General features: G+C 50.6%; 1 protein-coding gene across 11 annotated transcripts in view; it reads left to right on the forward strand.

Moving 5' to 3' along the window:
- The window catches only part of ANK1 (ankyrin 1), a 189,089-nt gene that overhangs the window by 135,871 nt on the left and 31,512 nt on the right, over positions 1–21,706 (forward strand). For 8 of the 11 annotated variants that reach the window (XR_014221487.1, XM_082229684.1, XM_082229690.1 and 5 more), the window contains 11 exons: positions 4,052–4,148; positions 6,709–6,790; positions 7,370–7,467; positions 7,976–8,200; positions 9,502–9,656; positions 11,168–11,379; positions 13,177–13,381; positions 15,129–15,185; positions 17,390–17,486; positions 17,815–18,043; positions 18,752–18,877. Coding sequence is in view for 10 of the 11 variants with exons in the window: in XM_082229684.1 (XP_082085810.1) it covers positions 4,052–4,148; positions 6,709–6,790; positions 7,370–7,467; positions 7,976–8,200; positions 9,502–9,656; positions 11,168–11,379; positions 13,177–13,381; positions 15,129–15,185; positions 17,390–17,486; positions 17,815–18,043; positions 18,752–18,877 (1,583 nt within the window). In the remaining variant the exon portion in view is untranslated. The remainder of the gene's footprint in view (positions 1–4,051; positions 4,149–6,708; positions 6,791–7,369; positions 7,468–7,975; positions 8,201–9,501; positions 9,657–11,167; positions 11,380–13,176; positions 13,382–15,128; positions 15,186–17,389; positions 17,487–17,814; positions 18,044–18,751; positions 18,878–21,706) is intronic. The other 3 variants (XM_082229691.1, XM_082229692.1, XM_082229687.1) reach the window with 2 other exon arrangements.

The following is a 21,706-nucleotide window of genomic DNA, read 5'->3' on the forward strand; positions in this document are numbered from 1 at the left end:
ACTGCCAGGGCAGAAGGGCTGATTCAGATTAGGACCCAGCACAGTTTTACTCTGAGTAGAATCAGTAGTTGATACAACCCTTGTCCGCTCCTTGCCCATTAATTGTCCTGTGCCTGCAATTTGCACTCACCGAAAGGATCCCATTTGCTTCCATTTCGGGTACAAGGGCTGGTTGGGTCAGGATCATGACCAAGGGTTAAAGCACCCTCTTTTCCTTTCATGTCCTGGGGTGAAATCTGAAACAGCCCAGCACTGTTAGAACTATGCTGTGAAGGTCACATGTCATCCGGCCCCAAACCTTTTATCAGGCCCCTGGCTTAGTCCTCCAGGCCACCTGAGCTTGGAGCCCAACCTGGCCAGGCCATTCACAGGCATCAAGGCCATGGTGGTCTAAGTTGGTCTGAAAGAGTGATCGCTCCTCATGGTGTGGACACTCACCCCACTTTTGCTTCTGGTCTAGGAGCATCCCAGTTCCTGAGATTTCAGGAGCCCTGAGGAAGTGGGCCCCACAGATGTCACTAGGCATGGCACGTTAAGCATTAACCACAGTCGCTGAGAGTATGTCATTCACACAAAACCCACAAAGTCTAACGAATGAGCCAGGTATGCATGCGGACTCGTCACCCTCTCCTCCCCTTCAGCCCAGCCCAGTTCTTTGTCTTCCTTTGGGCTCCCTCCCACCACTGAGTCCTGGAGATGGAGGTTCATTGGGAGAGCAGAGGAGGGCTAAGGCCCCAAAAGTCTATAAATTTTTGCAGCTGGCTCCTGCTGGGCTGAAGCTTGCAAGCTGCACGCACACTCTTCTTTTTTATAATCTATTTTTTCCACATAAAATACAATAGAAGCCAGACTAATCTAGAGAAGAAAATTAAGAAAGAAGCAAGAATAAGAAAAGGAAGAAAATAAAGAAGAAGAGAAGAAGAGAAAGAGAATAAAAGGCTCTTTATGACCATTGTGCCTTGACCTTTATTCTCCACACAGAAGAATGAGTTCTCACCTGGGAGCTTCCCCCTCCTCTCCCCCAGCCTCTGCTCTGCCCTCACACATGGCTATCCATCTTCCAGCCATCGCCTTCCTGCATTTATCTTCATTAGCCTAAGACAGAGAACTACAAAAACAAAGCATAAATGTAGATGGACTTAACCAAAACACAAGAACAACAACAAGAAGAATGAGAGCTCATATAAAAAGAAGATAAGAGGAGTTTTAAGAAAGAAAATAAGAAGGGCTTCCGCTTTTCTGTCTGCCAATTATGACAATTATTCAAAATATGCACTCCAGGATAACATCTGTCTCTATTAAATTCCAGCTATTTCCCAATCTGCTTGGCATTGTTTTCTCGGTCTTCAATCCCAGGCATCTGAAAGCCACCTTTTTCCATCCAAAAAGTCCAACAGGAGCTCTCCAGCTATTATTATCATTACATGTCAGAATAGTCCTTCCGACTAATCTTAACAATGTCCTTCCTTATTGACTTGTGTCTTCATTAATTTCTACCCAATTCCTTATTTTCCAGTCCTATTTCCTGTTGATCATGCTTCGTCTTAGTTGAAAAGGAAAAGGAAAATCCTTCTGATCCTCCACTATCCCCATTCTTTCCCCAAGAGCTTAGAGGTTTTTTTCTTCTGTGTTCCCTTTAATTTGTACCCAAAGCCTTTTCTCTCTCGGCTCCATCGCTGCTGCCATCTCCGGTTGCCTCTTAAGGCCTCTGTTCACAATTCCCTTCACCCCCACTTTGTCTGCTTCAGCCCTCCAGACAGCTGTATGGATGTCATCTCATGGTCAGGCAGACCTGGGCCCACATCTTTCCCCAAAGGCCCTGCGCGCGCCTTCCCCTGGTGTATCTTTGATCCCGTCTCCTTTGAGACGGCTCTTGGTTCTGTTTGCTGTTCCTCCAGCCCTTGGCAGAGGACACCAGTGAGGGAGGAGGCATTCGGCATTGCCTTTGCCTCCAGGAACTTGTGTCTGCTTCTTTAAATGCTCCTTCCTTTCTCACAAAGATAAGGGACTCAGCTATACAGCTGCAAATAATATGATTTAAATGTGTTTTACATGCAATATACAATGTGACACTAGAGGGCGATGGTGAGCCACATGAAAAATGCAATGTATTTTTAAGAACGCTTTTTAAAAAAAGCATTTTCAAAGCGGTTTTTATATGTGTGTCGATTCCACCAAGGTTCAGTTTTGTTTTTGCAGCCAACACAGCATGTACAAAATGGAGACTTAGGGGCAGTATAAAGTGAAGATTTTAAACAGATTCAGAGCCATATTATCAGTTCTGTTCTTTCTTAGTTGCCAGTGATTAAGATATGCTTTTTGGTTAATTTTTTAGCCTGTTAAATAATGCTTTTTTATTCCCCAGCAGCCCATTTGTCATCTGGGTGCTGATTAATTGGCAGGTAGAAAATCGGATTTATAGTTATTTCCAGGTTTCAGAAATAGTTAAAAAAATCTAATCGAAGGACTATTATGTGATGCATGGGGCCTGTGAGTCCTCGCTTGAGACACTCCTCCACCCTGAAAACCTCTGTCTCTGGTGTAATGATTTTTTCTTCTGAGCATTTGAGGCTTATCCTTGAACTCCCTTATCTCAAAAAGGAGTTTTGATAACCTTCGGTACCTTGAATCGCTGCATAATTATCTCCACTGAGAGGAGTGCCCAATCTTCTTAATTAAAAAAACCAAATAAAAACAAAAGGCCTTCTCTCCTCCCTGGAGAGTCACGCCCCTCCCCCCAGGCACATCTGGAGACTTCCTGGGGCATCTGGCAGCCCTTCTCCTTTCCAACTTCTCCTTGAGTTTGGAGTTGTATCCAAAGTTAATTCTGCCCAGAGTAGACCCATTGAAGTTCCCCAGCATGCCTAGCTTAGGCTCATTCATCTCAAGGGGTCTACACTGAGTAGGACTCAGCTGCATACAACCACCCCAGTTTTTATAGCTGTGCTGGGATCCTGGCTTGGCTGCCAGTCCATGAGGTTTTCATGGGGATTATTATCCACCTTTTAATTGTCTTGTCTTGGGGGTAGTAAGAAGCCTTCAGTTTCTTTGAAAACCGCCCTTAGCAACAGAGCAGGAGAGAGAGAAAAGGTGTGCAAGCAGCGTGGGAAGAGCAAAGCTCATGCTGGAATGGGCAGGGGCCAAAGGGGGCCAAGCCATAGTGCAACCCCCCCCTGCAGCCGCCTCCTTGCTCCTCCTGCCCCGCCTCCATCCCAGCAGGGTCACATTCCAGCCAAGGGAGACCCCAAGAGGCTGTGAGCAGAGCCAGGGAGGAGGAGGAGAAGCCTGGGGAGGCTCCCGAGTGTCTGGGACAGAGGCCTGGGGAGCCCCCTTTGTGCCTCCCCCCTCTGTCCCCTTTGATACATTGCCATGGGGTGATGCCGGAGTTGGCTGTTCTGTGTGGCCAGATCCCATGCCCTTCCCAGGATGGAATTGTAGACAAATCTCCCCAAGTCAGCATCTCTCACCACCTGGACCACTAAGGGCTCATGCAGACTTGCTTTTGTGGCACGTTTTGAGGCACACGCCCACGTCTTCCTGGTTTGTGTCTGAGTTTTTGTGGGGTTTTTGCCGTGGCACTTTCCTGCTTTTTACTGCTGAATCAGAGCATATGGGAAGGCACAGAAAACTCAAATTGCTGTTTATTCTGGGGAAAGCAATGGGGCGGGGGGGGGAGCACTCCGACATGGAGTTTTAAAGGGTGGAGCTGAGTGAAAAAAGTGTGGGGCGAATGGTCAGTGTGGATGAGCCCTAACCCTGGCATTGCCCCTGTGAACCATCTCCTCTCATGTCACTGCAGCCCTTAAACATCCATGGGGCAAAGTGGGGTCCTGCCCAAATGGAAACCAACACCCGCTCACCCCCAGTGATTCCCTCGGCCCCTTCCCCAGCTGGATCTCAAGCGGCAGGAGGGCCAACGTCCCTCCATTGCCCAGTCGGCTACAAGTGCTGCTGTGCTGCTCCATTTGGCCCTGAGCCAAGTGCCTCCCCCATCGTGCTGCTGGTGGGGCGTTCTTCCCCCCTTTTCTTTTCAGCCCTCTCTCTTTTTCAGGTGATGAGTTGCCCGCTCCAAAGCCACAGAAGCGGGACTTCCAGTATCAGGAGGATGAGAGAGAAATTGTGGAGTTTGTCCCCAAACTGGACCACACGTAAGACATGCTGGGCAGGGCAGGGAAGCAGCAAGGCGGGAGTTGTCCTTTCGGGGGAAGCTGGGGTCGGCCCCAAGACATTTGGGTCCCCCCAGCAGAGACTTCAGCTGGCCTCCCTTCCACTGGGGTGAATTTAACAAGGAGCAATTATTGTTTGAATGGTAATAAATACCATTCTAGTCACGTTGCGTGGGATCAATTCCAATCTGTTACCTCCGAGGATGTGGACAGGCTGCTTGGACGATTGAAGCCAACCACCTGTCTCCTGGATCCTTATCCATCCTGGCTTATAAAAGCTAGCCGGGAAGGACTGGGCGATGGGCTTCGTGGGGTGGTGAACGCTTCCCTCCGTGAGGGAGCCTTCCCAGACCTGCTAAAAGAGGCGGTTATTAAACCGCTTCTTAAAAAACCATATTTAGATGCGGCCACGATGGCCAACTATCGCCCAGTCTCAAATCTTCCATTCTTGGGCAAGGTGACTGAGCGAGTGGTTGCTGAACAACTCCAGGCACGCCTGGAAGAAGCGGACCATTTGCATCCCTTCCAGTCGGGATTCAGGCCTCCTCATGGGACTGAAACTGCCTTGGTCACACTGGTTGATGATCTCCAGCGAGCTAGGGACAAAGGTGAGAGCTGTTTCCTAGTTCTGCTGGATCCCTCAGCGGCTTTGATACCATCGACCATAACATCCTTCTGGACCATCTTGAGGGGCTGGGAGCTGGGGGCACTGTCAAACAGTGGTTCCGCTCCTTCCTCCTGGGCCGTGTTCAGAAAGTGGTGGTGGGGGATGAGTGTTCAGACTCCTGGGCTCTCACTTGTGGGGTGCCTCAGGGTTCTGTCCTCTCCCCCATGCTTTTCAACATTTACATGCAGCCGCTGGGAGAGATCATCAGGAGGTTTGGGCTGGGTGTTCATCAGTATGCGGATGATACCCAGCTCTACCTCTCTTTTAAATCAGAACCAGCGAAGGCGGTGAAGATCCTGTGTGAGTGTCTGAAGGCGGTTGGAGGATGGATGGCGGCTAACAGATTGAGGTTGAATCCTGACAAGACAGAAGTACTGTTTTTGGGGGACAGGAGGCGGGCAGGTGTGGAGGATTCCCTGGTCCTGAATGGGGTAATTTTGCCCCTGAAGGACCAGGTGCGCAGCCTGGGAGTCATTTTGGACTCACAGCTGTCCATGGAGGCACAGGTCAATTCTGTGTCTAGGGCAGCAACCTCACAGGGTTGTTGTGAGGAGGAAATGGGGGGGCCATGTACACCACTTTGAGCTCCAGTGCAGGAAAAGGCAATAAAATGCCCACTTAGGAAATGAATGGGATGGTTGCAAGCATAAAACCAGAAGAACGTAGAAACAGTTTTGTTAAGTTGTGGGTGAACATATCAGACGACACAACGATTCTTCAAACAGCTCTTCTTTATTCAGAGGCCAGAACAGAACTGAGCTGAAGGGCTCAGTCAGCCTGCTTATATAGAGCTCCAGTACACATAATTGTTACAACTTTCTAAAACTATCCAATCACTGAACATCACTTTCGATCCCTTATTTGCATAACTATCTACAGTATCCCCCTGCTGGCCCAGGGTGAGAACTTCAGTACATAACAAGTTTTTTAAAGTTCTACAGTGGTACCCCGCAAGACGAATGCCTCGCAAGACGGAAAACCCGCAAGACGAAAGGGTTTTCTGTTTTGGAGGCGCTTCGCAAGACGAATTTCCCTATGGGCTTGCTTTGCAAGACGAAAGCCCATAGGGAAATCTCCGGGGACCTCTTTTAAATGCTGGCGGTGGGGAGCAAAGCCTTCCCCCCCTCCGGCCTTCAGAAGAGGTCCAGGAAGGCCGGCGGGGGCCGAAAGGCTTTGCTCCCCACCGCCAGCATTTTAAAAGCAGTCCGGGATAGCAGGGAAGCGCTTCCCGCTATCGCGGACGGCTTTTGAAGGCAGGCGGGGGGAGCAAAGACTTTCGCCCCCCGCCCGCCTTCAGAAGAGGTCCAGGACCTCTTCTGAAGGCGGGCGGAGGGCGAAAGTCTTTGCTCCCCCCTGCCTGCCTTCCCGGGAGAGCGGAGAAAGGCAGTGCCTTTCTCCGCTGTCCCGGACGGCTTTTGAAGGCAGGCGGGGGGGGGGGAGACCCCGGGACAGCGGGGGCTTTTAAAATGCTGGCGGTCGGCAGCAAAGCCCTCCTGTCCCCGGAGCTTGCGGGGCGGGAGGTGGGGAGAAGGGCTTTTCTTCCCACCGCCAGCCTTCAGAACAGCCTTCTGAAGGCTGGCGGTGGGAAGAAAAGCCCTTGTCCCCCCCCCCAGCCTTCAGAAGAGGTCGGGGGACGGACTGTCCCCGGACCTGGTCTGAAGGCGGTTTCCATAGGAACGCATTAATTGATTTTCAATGCATTCCTATGGGAAACCGTGCTTCGCAAGACGAAAAACTCGCAAGAAGAAAAAACTTGCGGAACGAATTAATTTCGTCTTGCGAGGCACCACTGTATATGCAAAACAAGCTAAGAAGAATTCCACATATAAATCAGGTTTTTGAGCAATAGTTGCTTGACTGTGTTCTGCTTCTCAGGAGGGAAGAGTCTCCCGCCATCCCGCGAATCCCGTGTGTGACGCCTGAGACGGTCCTGATCCGACCCGAGGAGCCAGAACAGGTGGGTGGGTGTCTGTCTCAGCAGAGCTGGAGGGGCAGAGCCGTAAAAAGGACCTGGGGGGACCCACAGCGTCCATCCACAGTGGCCCTTGGCTTCTCCCTCTTCGGAGGCTAAGCCACTGGCGACCAGAAATGATGCCTTTGCAGCAGTGGTGCCCTGAAACTGACATGCCTGTCCCAGAGAAGCTCCCCTTGTGGCCGGCAGTTGCTGGAATCCACAGGAGGGAGAGTGCTCTTTGCAGGTGCCGGACTAGAGGGGCTTTCTGTCCCCACTGAGTCATCTCCATTGGCCTCCATGGCTCTTGGAGGGGGGCAAAGCCCACGTGCTTTGAAGACATGCGTCTCAAGCAGGCTGCCGCCCAATGCCCCCTCCCAACTCACCCCTGGCTGTAGGGTGGGAGCATTGGCATGCTGAGGGAGGGGCCCCAAAATTGTATGGCTGGGATCTGGAGGAAGATGGACCCCCGTAAAAGAAGAAGGCAGAGGTGGGGGCGTGGGGAGCCCTCAGTTTCCACAGAGGTCGTCGGTGGAGGCATCTAGGCCTGTGCTTGAACGGGTCCTCTGATTCTGCCCCGTGTAGGCTTCCAAGGAATTTGACGAGGAGTCTCTCATCCCAAGCAGCCCTGCCACAGAGACCTCCGACAACATCAGCCCTGTGGCCAGCCCAGTCCACACAGGGTGAGTTCCTCCTGCTTCTCACATCCCCACTTGCCCTGGGATGTTTCCCTGCAAAACCCCAAAGTGGAGCGTGTCCTTCAGGCACCAGGGACGTGAGACAGATCAGCCCCTGCAGCTATCCCACTGACTTATCCTGAGTCAAATCAAGGAACGGCCAAGCCCAGCTGTGTCCTGCATGCTCTGACTGGCAGCAGCTCTCCTGGGCCTTAGGGAGAGCACCTGCCAAGAGACCTTCTGCTGTCAAGGCAGATGCTCTTCCCCAATAAGGAACATAGGAAGCTCAGCCACACCTTTGCTTGCCACACCACTTTCCCCTGGGAAACCTGCCGCTTAGCGCAGAAGCAGAACAAATGGCAGCTGGGTTCCCTGCAGATCCTCCAGCTGAGGAGCAACCACTGGGGTGAAGGGGGGGGTGCATTTCCAAGCTTCTCTGCTTTGGGACTCTGGGAAGCCCTACTGTGACCTGTGCATTTGACAACTGAATCCTTCCTTTTTGCCCCCTCCCCAGATTCCTCGTCAGTTTCATGGTGGATGCTCGTGGCGGGTCCATGCGTGGGAGCAGGCACAACGGCCTCCGCGTCATCATCCCACCCAGGACATGCGCAGCACCCACACGCATCACCTGCCGCCTGGTCAAGCCCCAGAAACTGCAGGCCCCACCTCCTCTGGCCGAGGAAGAAGGGTTGGCCAGCAGGATCATTGCCCTGGGCCCTGCCGGAGCACAGTTCCTCAGGTGAAGAAGGCTAGACACTCTCCTCTCTGGGCAGTGCCCTGGCTGCCCTCACTTGGCACTCTGAGCTCCAATCACTCGCTGCCATGTGTGCTGGGGCAGGAAAAGGAAGGTGGTGGGTGGCCCTGCTGTCCCTACATCAGGAAGACATCAAAGCCCTCGTGGTACCTCTGAGCGCCAAATGCGTATAATCTCAAATGCCGTGCTTGGTGGCACATCCAGACTAAAATCCCAGCATCCGATCTCTGTGTATGTTATATGTTCATGGCTTTCAGCATAGAGATGCGGAGGAGCAGAGCAGGGAAGGGGAAGATGCAGCTGAAGTGCAGTGTCCCTTTGAATGACCTCCAGGGTCCCTCCAGCTCTGTGACTCTAGTTCTCCACAACACTTAAAAATAAATATTAAAAAGGTTTTTTATTAATGTAAAATCAAGAGTACCCAAAACCAACCAAACCCCGAAATCAAAGTTACAAAGCATAGGAGGAGCAGTATAGAGGTTGTATTTTCCAAAGAAACAGAAAACAGATAATGTAAAACAGTAAAAGAAGCAAAACATAGAATCAAAGCCAAATATCACAATTTGATGGTGGGGGAAAGTTCAGTGTATCTGAATCTGACACGTAAGAAATGAAATCCCACCCAGTGGCGTAAAAACGTTCCAGGTCTTCCTTACCTTTAAAAGCACGTAATTTGTGAGTATTTTTTTCTGCACTAGCCAGAATCTACATACACTTCCTCTTCTGCTGCTGCTTTCCCCTGGAGAAAAATGATCCGTAGTGCTCAGCAAATGGAGCAAATGGCAATTTGGGTTTTCTCCGAATTGACATTTGCTCAGAGGAGCGGGGAAACCCGCTTGGCCCTCTGCATTCCAGGCATGGAAGAAGCAGAAAGTGGACAAGAACATATTCTTGTACCACAGCAAGAAGCTTAAGTCCTGTAGCTGAAGCTTCCATTTCCAGGCCAAAGAAGTCCTCGCTGCATCCATGGAAGATGTTTCTTAGATCGGAAAGTTGCCATTTGATCATCCCACAAGTTCGAAAAGTGCAAGTTGTGAGGAGGCTCTGGTGGGACATTTAAAATTTTAAAAGATTTCTTGAAAATTGTCTGTCCAGAATTTGGATGCCAGAGCATTTCCACCAACACAAGCAGAAAAAATATCCTCCTGCTTGCACAGCAGCACCGACAATCCCGTGGGGCATTTGATGTTATGTGAGGAAGTTGCACAGCAGAGGTGCTTCTCCCCAACTCTCGGGTGAGCATCATGGCCACTCGCTTTGGGCCCTGACACTCCACTCTCCCACAGCCCCGTCATCGTGGAGATCCCTCACTTTGCCTCGCACGGCCGCGGTGACAGGGAGCTGGTGGTTCTGCGCAGTGAGAATGGATCCATATGGAAGGAGCACCGCAGCCGCTATGGAGAGAGCTCCTTGGACCAGGTCCTCAATGGCATGGATGAAGGTACGAGTGCCTGGCAGTCACAGGGGAAACCAGTTGGGGAAGGGGCTCAAAACTGCCCAAGGAGCAAGGAAGTGACAGTAGCTTTGCTGGTTTCCAAGCCTCAGCTCAGGGGCAGAGGGACCATCCTCAGTCCCCTTTGCTTCTGGGCAGCCTCCCAGAGGCCAGAGGCAAAAGCAGGCGGAGAAATGAATGTGAATTTCAACTTGGTGCAGTAAACTGGTTTCTTTGCCCATTCTCAGCCCGCTCTGCCCCCATTCAGGCAGGCAAGAAGCATTATCTTCAAGGACACATTCCAACGTGGCAAAAACAAGGGGGGGTGGCCTACAGAGACTTCCAAGGGCCACGAGGAGAGATCAGGAGGGCTGCTTGTGCCTGCCCCCCGCGGGCCCGAGGTTTTCCACCCCTGCCCTAACCACCGAGCATAGCATAGCTAGCCACTCGGGTGCCTGCAGACGGGGGTGGAGAGAGCCACCTATGGGGGCAGGGCAGGCCGCCAATGGGGGCGGGGCAAGCCAAGGCATACTGCATGGAGCCTCTCTGTAGGGCGGCTGAGGCGGTGGGCAGGCGCAAGCCCCACGCTGCTCAAAAAAGCAGCGCTGAGCTTGCAGGCAGTTCACCCACCGCTTCCCCCTCAGGAGAGACGCGTGGCTCAGGCGTGCTCAGGCCCCCCGTGGCCCCCGCCTCCCCCAGCTATGGCTCTGGATTAGGCAGAGTCATGGAGGAGAGGGCTGTCAAAGGCTACTAGCCATAAAGGCTGGGCTCTGCCTGCAAAGTTGGAGGCAGCAGTGCTGCTGGTTTCTGGAAATCACGCGAGGGGAGAGGGCTCCTGCAGTGGTGCAGGAAGGGGGGCCAGTGGGTGTGGAAGGTATTTTTTCAGAAACACACATGTTTGCCATTTTGTCACCCTCCTCAGTGAGGACACCCGAGGCAGCCTGCACCCACCACACCCCCCTTCCTATGCCACTGCTAACCACATAGGACCAGGCTACCTAAAAGGCTTCCTTTGCCCACAAGTTACCTGCTTGTGCGTTGCAGGTTGCTGGGAGGCTCTTCTCTGGGAGGAGGGAGGAGGCCTTTGGGGGCCACCCCTAAAAAGTCCAACTCCCTACCTTGGGAAATTGCTTTGTCCCCTTCCGATGGTTTTGACAGACATTTGGCCTAGCAAGTTGCTGGTGCCTGTTTTATGCTCCCTGATTTTTTGGTGTGGCATTTTTCGCTGCTGATCCTGTCTTTCTTAAGCTGCCATTAATCCCCCTCACCTCCAGTACAGTTTCATCTGTCTGCTGGTGGTTCTACTCAAAAGGAAAATGTAAATTAAAAAAATTATTCTGATTGCAATGATTTGAAGTTGTAAGGAGTGTGAATGCTAAGTCAAACTGTTGGTCTGTGGGTCAGGGTTCTGAGCCTTTCATGACTGGTCAATCTAGTTCTTCTATTGATTTATTGCTCGTGGCACACTATCAGCAATATGCAGTTCAGGAAATCCTTGCTGTGTGATCTTACTCTTACAGAGCTGGAGAGCCTCGAGGAGCTGGAGAAGAAGAGGATTTGCCGCATCATCACCACAGATTTCCCTCTTTACTTTGTGGTCATGTCTCGCGTGTCCCAGGACTGTGACCTGATTGGCCCAGAGGGCGGCTGTCTGCAGAGCACGTTGGTGCCTCTGGTCCAGGCCACATTCCCAGAAACAGCAGTCACCAAGAAGGTCAAGCTAGCTCTGCAGGTACAAGGACAACCTCCTGTCTCTTGCATCTATCTCTAGAGCAGAGCAGTCCAGGGAGACTTGAAGCAGGAATGGTGTGGACATGGGAGTTTGTGGGTGTAGTTATGAATTTGGGGAGCAGGCTTGGTGGGCTTCGTAATAAGCAAACACAGCCAAAATAACCAATGCAAATTAAATGTGCACATACAGTACTTCATTTTGCAACATAATATAGGCGATCAAAAAATATGGAATACAGACAAGCCCCGATTTGTGCAGGGGTTGCATTCCAGGTCAGTGTGCATGTTGATGGAGCACACATAAGCCTGCCCCACCCTTACACCCTCTTCAGGCTCCAAAAATGGCCCATGCGTGCACAGTGGCACGTCCTTAGAACGCACACAAAACGGGGGTTGCCTGTATTTTGGCAGGGAATAATGGAAAGGCATTGAGATCTAGGCAAGGGATCTGACTGAGCGCTGGGTTTCAGGAATAGCAGCCAGGGCTGGATGGCGAAAACTGGAGTTGTGCTTCAGCATCATTCAGCATCCTCAGCAACTTATTTGTTTATTTAGCAAAACAAGTTTCTTGACCTTAAGGTAATGAAAATAGTTTTGTAAAAAGACTTACAATATCAGAAACCGGAGGAGGGGCTGAGTGGGATTTGCCATGGCTGGAGGTGGAACTTGGTTGCCATATGCAACCAAGTCCTGACTGGGTGGCTGTATGGGGCTCAGCCGCTAACAGAGTAACAAAAACCAGATCCATTCAGTGCAAGCGCACACTAAATGCATTGTCCAGTCTGGTCCTCAGAGGGACAAATGCTGGGCTGCTTACTGGATCTCCCACTTTTGCAGATCTCTGGTGGACATTTGGGTTATTCAGGGGCCTGGCTCTGGGGTTGCCTTTGAAAGAGGCCACAGCAGAGCACATGGCTGGCATCCTGGCAGCAAGGAGGGACCACCTTCCAGGAGCATGGCCCTTTTGGCATGTCTCCCTGTGGGAATGTTGAGGACAGTAGGAGAGGATATATTGATTAATACAGGGGTCAGCAACCTAAGGCCCATGGGCCACAAGCGGCCATGGGGGTCGTTTAACTGGCCCATGGACCCCCGCCACCTGCTCGCGGCAGACCGCCTTCCGGGACACTGGCCAGCTTCCCATTGGTTGCAGGAAGCTTCTGCAGCCAATGGGAAACTGCGCACGCCTCCTCCGCACTGGAAGGAACACCGGAAATAGCATTTGCGCGTGTGCACACACACACACACACACTGGACCACCGCGGCGTCTGTGTGACCGTGAATTGTGAGAATCACTTGAGTTAAGCAATCCAGTCTGGTTTGTCCAGACTGGATTTGTTCCTGGTAAATCCCCTTTTGTTCCTTCTTAAAAACAATAATGACACAATAGTCTTCTTCAAGAAACTAATGATAAGGTTTACTCACACAGTCCACAGTATGATCCTGAAGGCAGGCTTTAGCTTGTAGTTACAGATACAGAGAAATGTGTGGGTTCACCCTCTTTTGAGGAATGAGCCCATGTGCTGCTGGCTGAGAGCCACACACAGCAAAAAAGGTATCAAGAAGAGTCGAGAGGAAGAGCATCAAGAGGAAGAGGACAATGGCTGCGTGACTGGCCCCTTTGTAGGGTCTGCCAGGGTCACGCCCATCTACCTGGTCACATGCAGGGGGAGGACGCTCCAGACCAGGCGTGGCAGGAAGTCCTCCTGGCTGGAGCAACATTCCCCTGCGTGTCCACTCTGGTCAAACAGGAAATGTTGTACTTGACTGCTTATGTTACATCCCACACTCCCTGCAGGCACAGCCGGTGCCAGATGAGCTGGTGACAAAATTGCTGGGGAACCAGGCAACGTTCAGCCCCATAGTGACAGTGGAGCCACGCCGCAGGAAATTCCACCGCCCCATTGGGCTGCGCATCCCCCTGCCCCCTTCATGGAGGGAGAACCCCCGGGACAGTGGGGAGGGCGATACAACCAGCCTGCGGCTCCTCTGCAGTGTCATAGGTGAGTAGAGATAACTGGTGGCGTCTTTTGGGGCTGGAGCACAAGCCTCCCTCCTGCTCTTCATTTTGTTGCTCACTTTGTAGGTTCCAAAGTTGCAGCTTGAGGTGGATGGCAGAGAGATTTCAGGGATTTGGTGGGAGAGGCAATGGAAGGGAGCAAATGTTCCACCGCTGGCAGCAACTGCCTGTGATTTCACCCCTAGGGTGAGAGCAAGAAGATTTGCGCTCACTCTGCTTTCAGAAAGATGCTCCATGATGGCAGCAGCGGTAGAGTGAGGGGAAAGGAGGACATCGTGCGGGAGAGGGAAGGGTGGTTGGGGGGAGAGCCAGGTACCACTAAGAATGGAAAAGAGGAGGCAGCAGGAAAAGGTAAGCCAGGCAGCAGTTTCAAGGAAGCTCATCTGCCCCCCTGGCACTCGTGGTCTCCCTGCAAATCTTCTAGTGTTGTCTCTCTCTTGGGTGGGCTGCTCTTTCAGGGGCCCTTCATCAGTTTTGGTCTGCTGGTTGGCTCTTTCTAATGGTTCAGGGGCTCAGCTATGCCCTCTGCCTCTGGGGAGTCCTGTCCTTTCATCAGAGATGTTTTTGGATGGTAGCTCTCATCGGCCCTGGCCTTGTATGGCTGGGCTGCCTGGGGCTAATGGAAAGCAGAGCCCAAAAACATCTGGAGGGCACAGGTTGGCAAAGGCTGAACTAGGGAATCCCCCACATGTGGCTGCCCAGGTGGATGTCTTTTCTGCTGGAGATGCAATGCATTTTCCCAGCAAGGTATTTATTCTTGTTTTGTACTTGGGAAAATATCCCCCTATCCATTTTTTTTGTAATTATGTATTTTATCATTTCCATGCATAAAGCAGTTTACTATTAACAATGCAAAGTTAACAGCAAAAATTTGCACACCCCAGAATCAAAGCAAACTTTTTAAAATAACTGAGCCAAAAGATTCCTAATCATAATTCTTCCAACACCAAATCTCCACGCCATCAATTTTGGATCAGCCCAGACAAGATCTTAAGTCTGAAATAAAGTGAAGTCACAATGACAGTGCTAAGATTTTGCTGGGTTTAAGAACAAGCTTCTACATAAACTAATAATAATAATAATAATAATAAATTTTATTTATATCCCGCCCTCCCCAGCCGAAGCCGGGCTCAGGGCGGCTAACAACAATAAAACAGTACAAAGGTACAACATAAACAACATTCTAAAATCATTCATTATAAAAATTAATTAATTCAAGCCACTAGCAACCATTGGGCCAGAGCTCTGCGAAGATTGCCGAGGGAGGGAGTCAGGCTGTGCCCTGGCCAAAGGCCTGGTGGAACAGCTCTGTCTTGCAGGCCCTGCGGAAGGATGTCAAGTCCCGCAGGGCCCTGGTCTCTTGTGACAGAGTGTTCCACCAGATCGGAGCCACAGCCGAAAAAGCCCTGGCTCTAGTTGAGGCCAGCCTAACTTCTCTGTGGCCTGGGACCTTCAAGATGTTTTTATTTGAAGACCGTAGGTTTCTCTGTGGGGCATACCAGGAGAGGCGGTCCCGTAGGTACGAGGGTCCTAGGCCATATAGGGCTTTAAAGGTTAAAACCAGCACCTTAAACCTGATCCTGTACTCCACCGGGAGCCAGTGCAGCTGGTATAGCACCGGGTGAATGTGATCTCGCAGCGAGGACCTCGTAAGGAGTCTCGCCGCGGCATTCTGCACCCGCTGGAGTTTCTGGGTCAGTCTCAATCCTGTGTTTGTTTCGTTTATTTAGCAGATTCATACCCTACCTTGCAATCAATTGATTCTCAAGGCGACTTACAAGTAACAGGTAATAACGCAAAGAACCCTTAACTCACACATGCCAGGATGACCCAACAGCCTTCAGTTTTGCGGCTGACGGAGGGGGTCAAAGCAAGATTCCCTTCAGCCATCCCAGAGCAGCTGGCAGTTGGAACAGAGTGTTCTTTCTGCTGGAGTAATGGTTAGAGTGTTGGACTAGCACCTGGGAGCCCAGGTTTCAAATGGCCACTCAGCTGTGAAGCTTGCTGGGTGCCATGGGACCAGTCACACCCTCAGCCTCAGCTACTTCACGGCCGTGGCGTCGCAGGGGGCGGTGCCATGTTGGGGGGTGACAAGGCACCGCGTGGGCGCAGCTGCAAACAGAGGATCCTGCCACTGTCCGTACGGTGTTTGAGTGGCACCGGCAGCAAACCGTTATGTACAACGCATGCGCGGTGTTGCGCACATGCGCTGTACGTAGTGACGCCGCACATGCACTGTACATAGCAGTTTTCCACCAGCGCCGCTTGAGCACTTTATGAATGGTGGTGGGATCCCTCCGGTGCCACTACAGCTGCAAGCGGAGGATCCCGCCACCATCTGTACGGTGCTTGGGCGGTGCCAGCAGCAAACCGCTACGTAAAATTCATGTGCGGTGTCTCACACATGCGTTGTACGCAGTGACACCGCACATGTGCCCTACGCAGCAATGCAATGCATGCATCGTATGTCACAGCACAATGCATGCCCCGCCCCGGGTGTCGGTTAGCCTTTGTTTGCCCCTGCTTCACAGGGTTGTTGTGAGGTCAGGTGGGGAGGGGTGGGCTGGGCTGGGGAGGACGACACCATGACCTCCTTTGTGGAAACGAACAAGTACAGCAAAGCTTCCTGCAGCTGCTGCTTCTCTGACTGGTGCTTGAGATCAGGCCAGTCTTTCCCTGGCAGTTGCCTTTATTGTCATCCTCAGTAACTCAGTGACAGAGCATCTGCTTTGCATGCACATAGTCCCACGTTCCATCCTTGGCATCTCCAAGGAGAGCTGGGAAGGCTCTTGCCACTCAGCGTAGGCAGTTCTGAGCTGGTGGGACCAACAGCCGGACTCAGTGCACCTGTGATCTCAGGTGAGCAGCACAGCAGCAGCGAGGAAGGTTGCTTGGTGGTTTGGCAAGAAATTATGCACGGTAGTGAGCAATGGAGGGGGGGTGCCGCTTGGGTGCATCTCTCCATCCCTGTGACTTGCGCAACCTCACGGGGAGGAAGGAACCAGGATGTGCTGGAAGAAGAACCAGGGTGACTGCCTGCATCACTGGGTGGACTGGAATAAAACGTTGTTGATGTTACATTTATATCCTCCCTTTTTCTCCAAGGAGCTCAAGGTGGCATATGTGGTTCTCCCCACCCCGTTAATCCCTACGCCAGCCCAGTGAGGGAGGTTGGGCTGAGAGGCAGTGACTGGCCCAAGGTCACCCTGGGAGCTTCATGTCCAAGTGGGAATTTGAGCCCTGGTCTACCAGGTCCTAGGCTGACATTCTAACCATTACACACCATACTGGCTGGAGAGGTGGCATATAAATCTATTCCGTAAACATTAGAAATAAATATCAACACAGAGCTCACAGAATATTCTCCAACTGCAGAGCAGGCCCCTTTTCTTCAGGACTTTGCAGCTGAAGTGGAAACTGAGCATGCCAGCGGAATGAAACCCTGACTCAGTTCTCCCCCACCCCTCCCCGGTGGTTTCTGCCTTTTCCATTTTAAGTGCTGTGTGAACATTCAAGTGTTGAAAATTTCATCTGTTACCTAGGTTCCCCCCCCCTTTTAATTAATGTACTCAAATGCAAAACTGTGCTGTGCACCTGAGGAGCTTCTTGGGGCTGGGGGCCACCAATCAGTGCAGCCAGGCTTCTGCTTAAAGCCTCCCCGGCCCCCGGCCCCCAGAGCTCAAGTCCAGGGCTGGCTTGGGCCCGCTTGGACTGCTGAAGTGGAAGGTAGCCAGGCCAGTGCCAGGCAAACCCAACTTCCTCTCGTTTGTTTCCCGTCCTCTTCCTCGGAGTTCTGCAAAGGCAATGTTGGAGGAGCCTGGCAACCGGCAACACATTGGGCTGGTTGAACCTAATGGACCAGGCTTCCCGGCTCAAATCTGGGAAAGTGCATTTTGGACTGAAGGCTGCGAGGGCCCTTCCAGGTCAGTCTGCCTGCTCCAAAAACCTCCTGTGCACACCTGTGTGCTTTCTCCCCACTCTCTTGTCTCAGGAGGAACAGCCCCAGCGCAATGGGAGGACATCACAGGGACCACAAAGCTTGTCTATGCCAACGAGTGTGCAAACTTCACCACCAATGTTTCTGCCAGGTGAGCCTGAGGGGCCATTTGGGGGAGTTGTGTGCATTGTACCTCAAAGTGACAATTAAACTAGCATAGCTTTGGAACATAGAAAAAGGTTAACCAGAGGCAGACCTGTTTAGGGAAGTTTTTAATGTTTGACGTTTTAGCGTGCTTTTAATATTCTGTTGGGAGCTGTCCAGAGTGACTGGGGAAACCCAGCCAGATGGGCGGGGTATAAATAAATTGTTGTTGTTGTTGAAAGTCTGGGAAATAGCTCAGCTTCCTAAATTTCTGGTTACGGCCGGGTGGTGAGCCTGTGGCTTCTTCCATGTGCCCCTTTCCTCTTCCTGTCCAGGTTCTGGCTGGCAGACTGCCCGTGTACAGCCGAAGCCATCCATTTTGCTATGCTGCTTTACAAAGAGCTGGCGGCTGTGCCCTACATGGCCAAGTTCGTGGTGTTTGCCAAAATGAACGAGGGCCGCGAGGGCCGCCTGCGCTGCTACTGCATGACCGACGACAAAGTGGACAAGACGCTTGAGCAGCATGAAAACTTCACTGAAGTGGCACGCAGCCGGGACATTGAGGTAGCGCCCCTGGTACCTGGGGCCCTGCCCTGCTGAAGCTCTTGGCTGAGGGACAGGCCACCGTCTAGAAGGAGCTTTTTAAGTGCTGTCATAGCCCTTGCCTATTGTTAGTAGCATTAGAATTGTAGATTGCAGGGGTTTCCAGACAGTGATTTGTGACCTTCATTCAAATGGTTTGTAGTGTGTCTGCAAAAATGCAATTAAGAGCGGTAGACTCGTAATCTGGGGAACCGGGTTCGCGTCTCTGCTCCTCCACCTGCAGCTGCTGGGTGACCTTGGGTCAGTCACACTTCTCTGAAGTCTCTCAGCCCCACTCACCTCACAGAGTGTTTGTTGTGGGGGAGGAAGGGAAAGGAGAATTTTAGGCGCTTTGAGACTCCTTTGGGTAGTGATAAAGCGGGATATCAAATCCAAACTCTTCTTCTTTACAATTGCTACAACAGGCAGAAAAATTATTTAGTGGCCCTCTAAGATCCTCAACCATTTTAAAGGGGTTTGCTGGGGAGGGGGAGTTTAGCTCAAATGCCTCCTTATTGATTGCTTGATTGATTTAAAAAACAAGCATGCCAGAGCAAAGTACCTGCCCAACATAGCTTCTAGGATGTCCTTAAACCTGTGCCATGACAGCGTTGCGTGATGAGCTGCCATTTCTGGAGGTGGAGCATAACCCTTTCAAAGGCTTGGAGACCTTACTGCCTGTTTCTGCAGGTGGTGGAGGGGATGCCCCTGCACACAGAGCTCTCTGGGAACCTGGTGCCCATCAAGAAGGCCACCCAGCAGCGCAGCTTCCTGTTCCAGTCATTCCGGGAGAACCGCCTGATCATCCCTGTCAAGGTGAGAGGCAAGGGGGTCAGCAGGATGCTTTGGGAGTAAAAGCGCTGGGCTCTGATTGACCCGCCTGCTGCTGCTCTCACTTGTGATGCCGCTGAAATTCATCATGATCTGGTTGGCAATAATGTTTTCCCAGCTTGTTTGCATTTATATACCACCCTATATTCACAGCTCTAAGGGCAGTTCACAGAATAAAATCAGAATATAAAACCACAAAATACACAAAATAAAAACAACCCAATAACCCCTCCCAAAAAACCCACACTTTAAAAGCTTGTGGTGCCCAGATACAGGGCCCAGGCCTGTTGCTGGATGAAGTGGAGCAGCTGCTTCAGGTGGCAGGAGCTGGAGGGCAGGACACCCACACCTGCTTCCCGCTGCGCAGTGGACAATACCCTCCCATCACCAGCGTGGAAGCACAAGCCAGCGGTCCGCCCTGTCCCTGCAGTGGGGAGCAGGTGCCATCTCCCCCTCAGAGAGGACGGGGCTCCAATACATCACAAGTCCCACATCGCTCTGGCTCAGGGCCAGCGCCCCACCCAGTCTTTCTCTTGAGCCCCCCTGCAGGCGCATCGGCCAGGAGGTGCGGGAGGAACCTGCGCCCAGCTGGTGTTGCTCTCCCCCATCTGTTCAGCTCCTTAAGGAACTCTGGAAATTGTAGCTCAGTGAAGGGAGCAAAGTGTGGAGGAGGCCAAAAAAGACATCGCAAGCTTGGAGAAAACTTGTGGAGCACAGTTTCCAAACACTTAATGAGAAAGCCCATCAGCACTGATCCTGACTCTGAGGAATAGATCACTCCAGTCCATTGTTCTCCTCACTTCCTGGGGTTATAGGGAGCCTTCAGTCCCATTCCTACAACGGCCCCACTGCCTACTGGTCCGTTTCCAGGCACGACTCAAAAGGGCTGATGATGGCCCATAAAGCCCTGTGAGACGTAGGTCCAAGCTCTCTGAAAAACCACATTCCCCCCTGTTCTCTCTTTTTTAAAAAATAAATTTTTATTGGTTTTACAAAGTTTTTTTTTAAAACAATACAAACGTATAAAAAGACATACAAACACGTATAATTTCATAACTCCCCCCCCCCAAACCTTGTTTCTCGGACTCCCCCATACCTCCCCTTTCTGCATCCCAATGTCCAAAATTTCCCAGCAACCTCCAAATAGTCGTGTCAAACATATGTCCTCTTGATCTTTCCTTCGATCTAATCTTATATCGCTGTAACCCTTTCTCTCAAAACCTCGACATTCTAACATTCATCAAGTTTATAATAGTCCTTAAGATAGATTTTAAATTTCTTCCATTCTTCTTCTGCCGTCTCCTTCCCCTGATCGCGGATTCTGCCAGTCATCTCAGCCAGTGTCATATAGTCCATCACTTTCATCTGCCATTCTTCCAGAGTGGGTAGATCTTGTGTCTTCCAATACTTTGCGACGAGTATTCTTGCTGCTGTCGTAGCATACATAAAGAAAATTCTATCTTTCTTTGACACCAATTGGCCGACAATGCCCAAGAGAAAGGCCTCTGGTTTCTTAGGGAAAGTACATTTAAGTACCTTTTTCATTTCATTATATATCATTTCCCAGAAAGCCTTGATCTTCGGGCACGTCCACCAGAGGTGATAAAAGGTACCCTCGGTTTCTTTACACTTCCAACACTTATTGTCAGGCAAATGATAAATTTTTGCTAGCTTGACTGGGGTCATGTACCACCTATAGATCATTTTCATAATATTTTCCTTTAAGGCATTACATGCCGTGAATTTAATACCGGTGTTCCACAACCATTCCCAGTCAGCAAACATAATGTTATGACCAATGTCCTGTGCCCACTTAATCATAGCCGATTTAACTGTTTCATCTTGTGTATTCCATTTCAGCAGCAAATAATACATTCTTGACAAGTTCTTAGTATTGGGTTCTAACAATTCAGTTTCTAATTTTGATTTCTCCACCTGGAAGCCAATTTTCCTGTCTTGTTTGTAAACCTCCATTATTTGATAATAATGGAGCCAATCTCGTACTTTAGGTTTCAATTTCTCATGACTCTGTAATTTCAATTTATCTCCATCTTGTTCCAAAATTTCCCAATACTTTGGCCATCCGGCCTCCATATTGAGTTTCTTCAGTGCCTTAGCCTCCAAGGGTGACAACCATCTAGGGGTTTTGTTTTCCAACAAGTCTTTATATCTTATCCAAACATTAAACAACGCTTTTCTGACAATGTGATTTTTAAAGGCCCTATGCACTTTGATTTTATCATACCATAGATATGCATGCCAACCAAATGAATTATTGAAACCTTCTAAATCCAAGATATCTGTGTTCTCGAGGAGCATCCACTCTTTCAGCCAGCAAAACGCTGCTGCTTCATAGTACAGTTTTAAGTCCGGCAGGGCAAATCCCCCTCTTTCTTTTGCATCTGTAAGTACTTTAAATTTTATTCTGGGCTTTTTGCCCTGCCAGACAAATTTCGCAATGTCTTTCTGCCACCTCTTGAAACAGTCCATCTTGTCAAGAATCTGCAAAGTTTGAAACAAAAATAGCATTCTAGGCAATACATTCATCTTAATAACTGCAATTCGGCCTAAGATTGACAGTTTCAAATTTGACCATATTTCTAGATCTTTTTTAATTTCTGACCAACATTTTTCATAGTTGTCCTTATACAAGTTCAAATTTTTAGGTGTCAGGTGAACCCCTAGGTATTTCACCTTCTTAACCACTGTCAAACCTGTCTCTTCTTGAAATTTCTCCTTCTCCATGACTGTTAATTTTTTTTCTAAGACTTTAGTTTTTTGTTTATTCAGTTTGAATCCGGCTACCTGGCCAAA

Source organism: Podarcis vaucheri (genome assembly GCF_965113315.1).
Source record: "Podarcis vaucheri genome assembly, chromosome: 7".
Lineage (NCBI taxonomy): Eukaryota > Metazoa > Chordata > Lepidosauria > Squamata > Lacertidae > Podarcis > Podarcis vaucheri.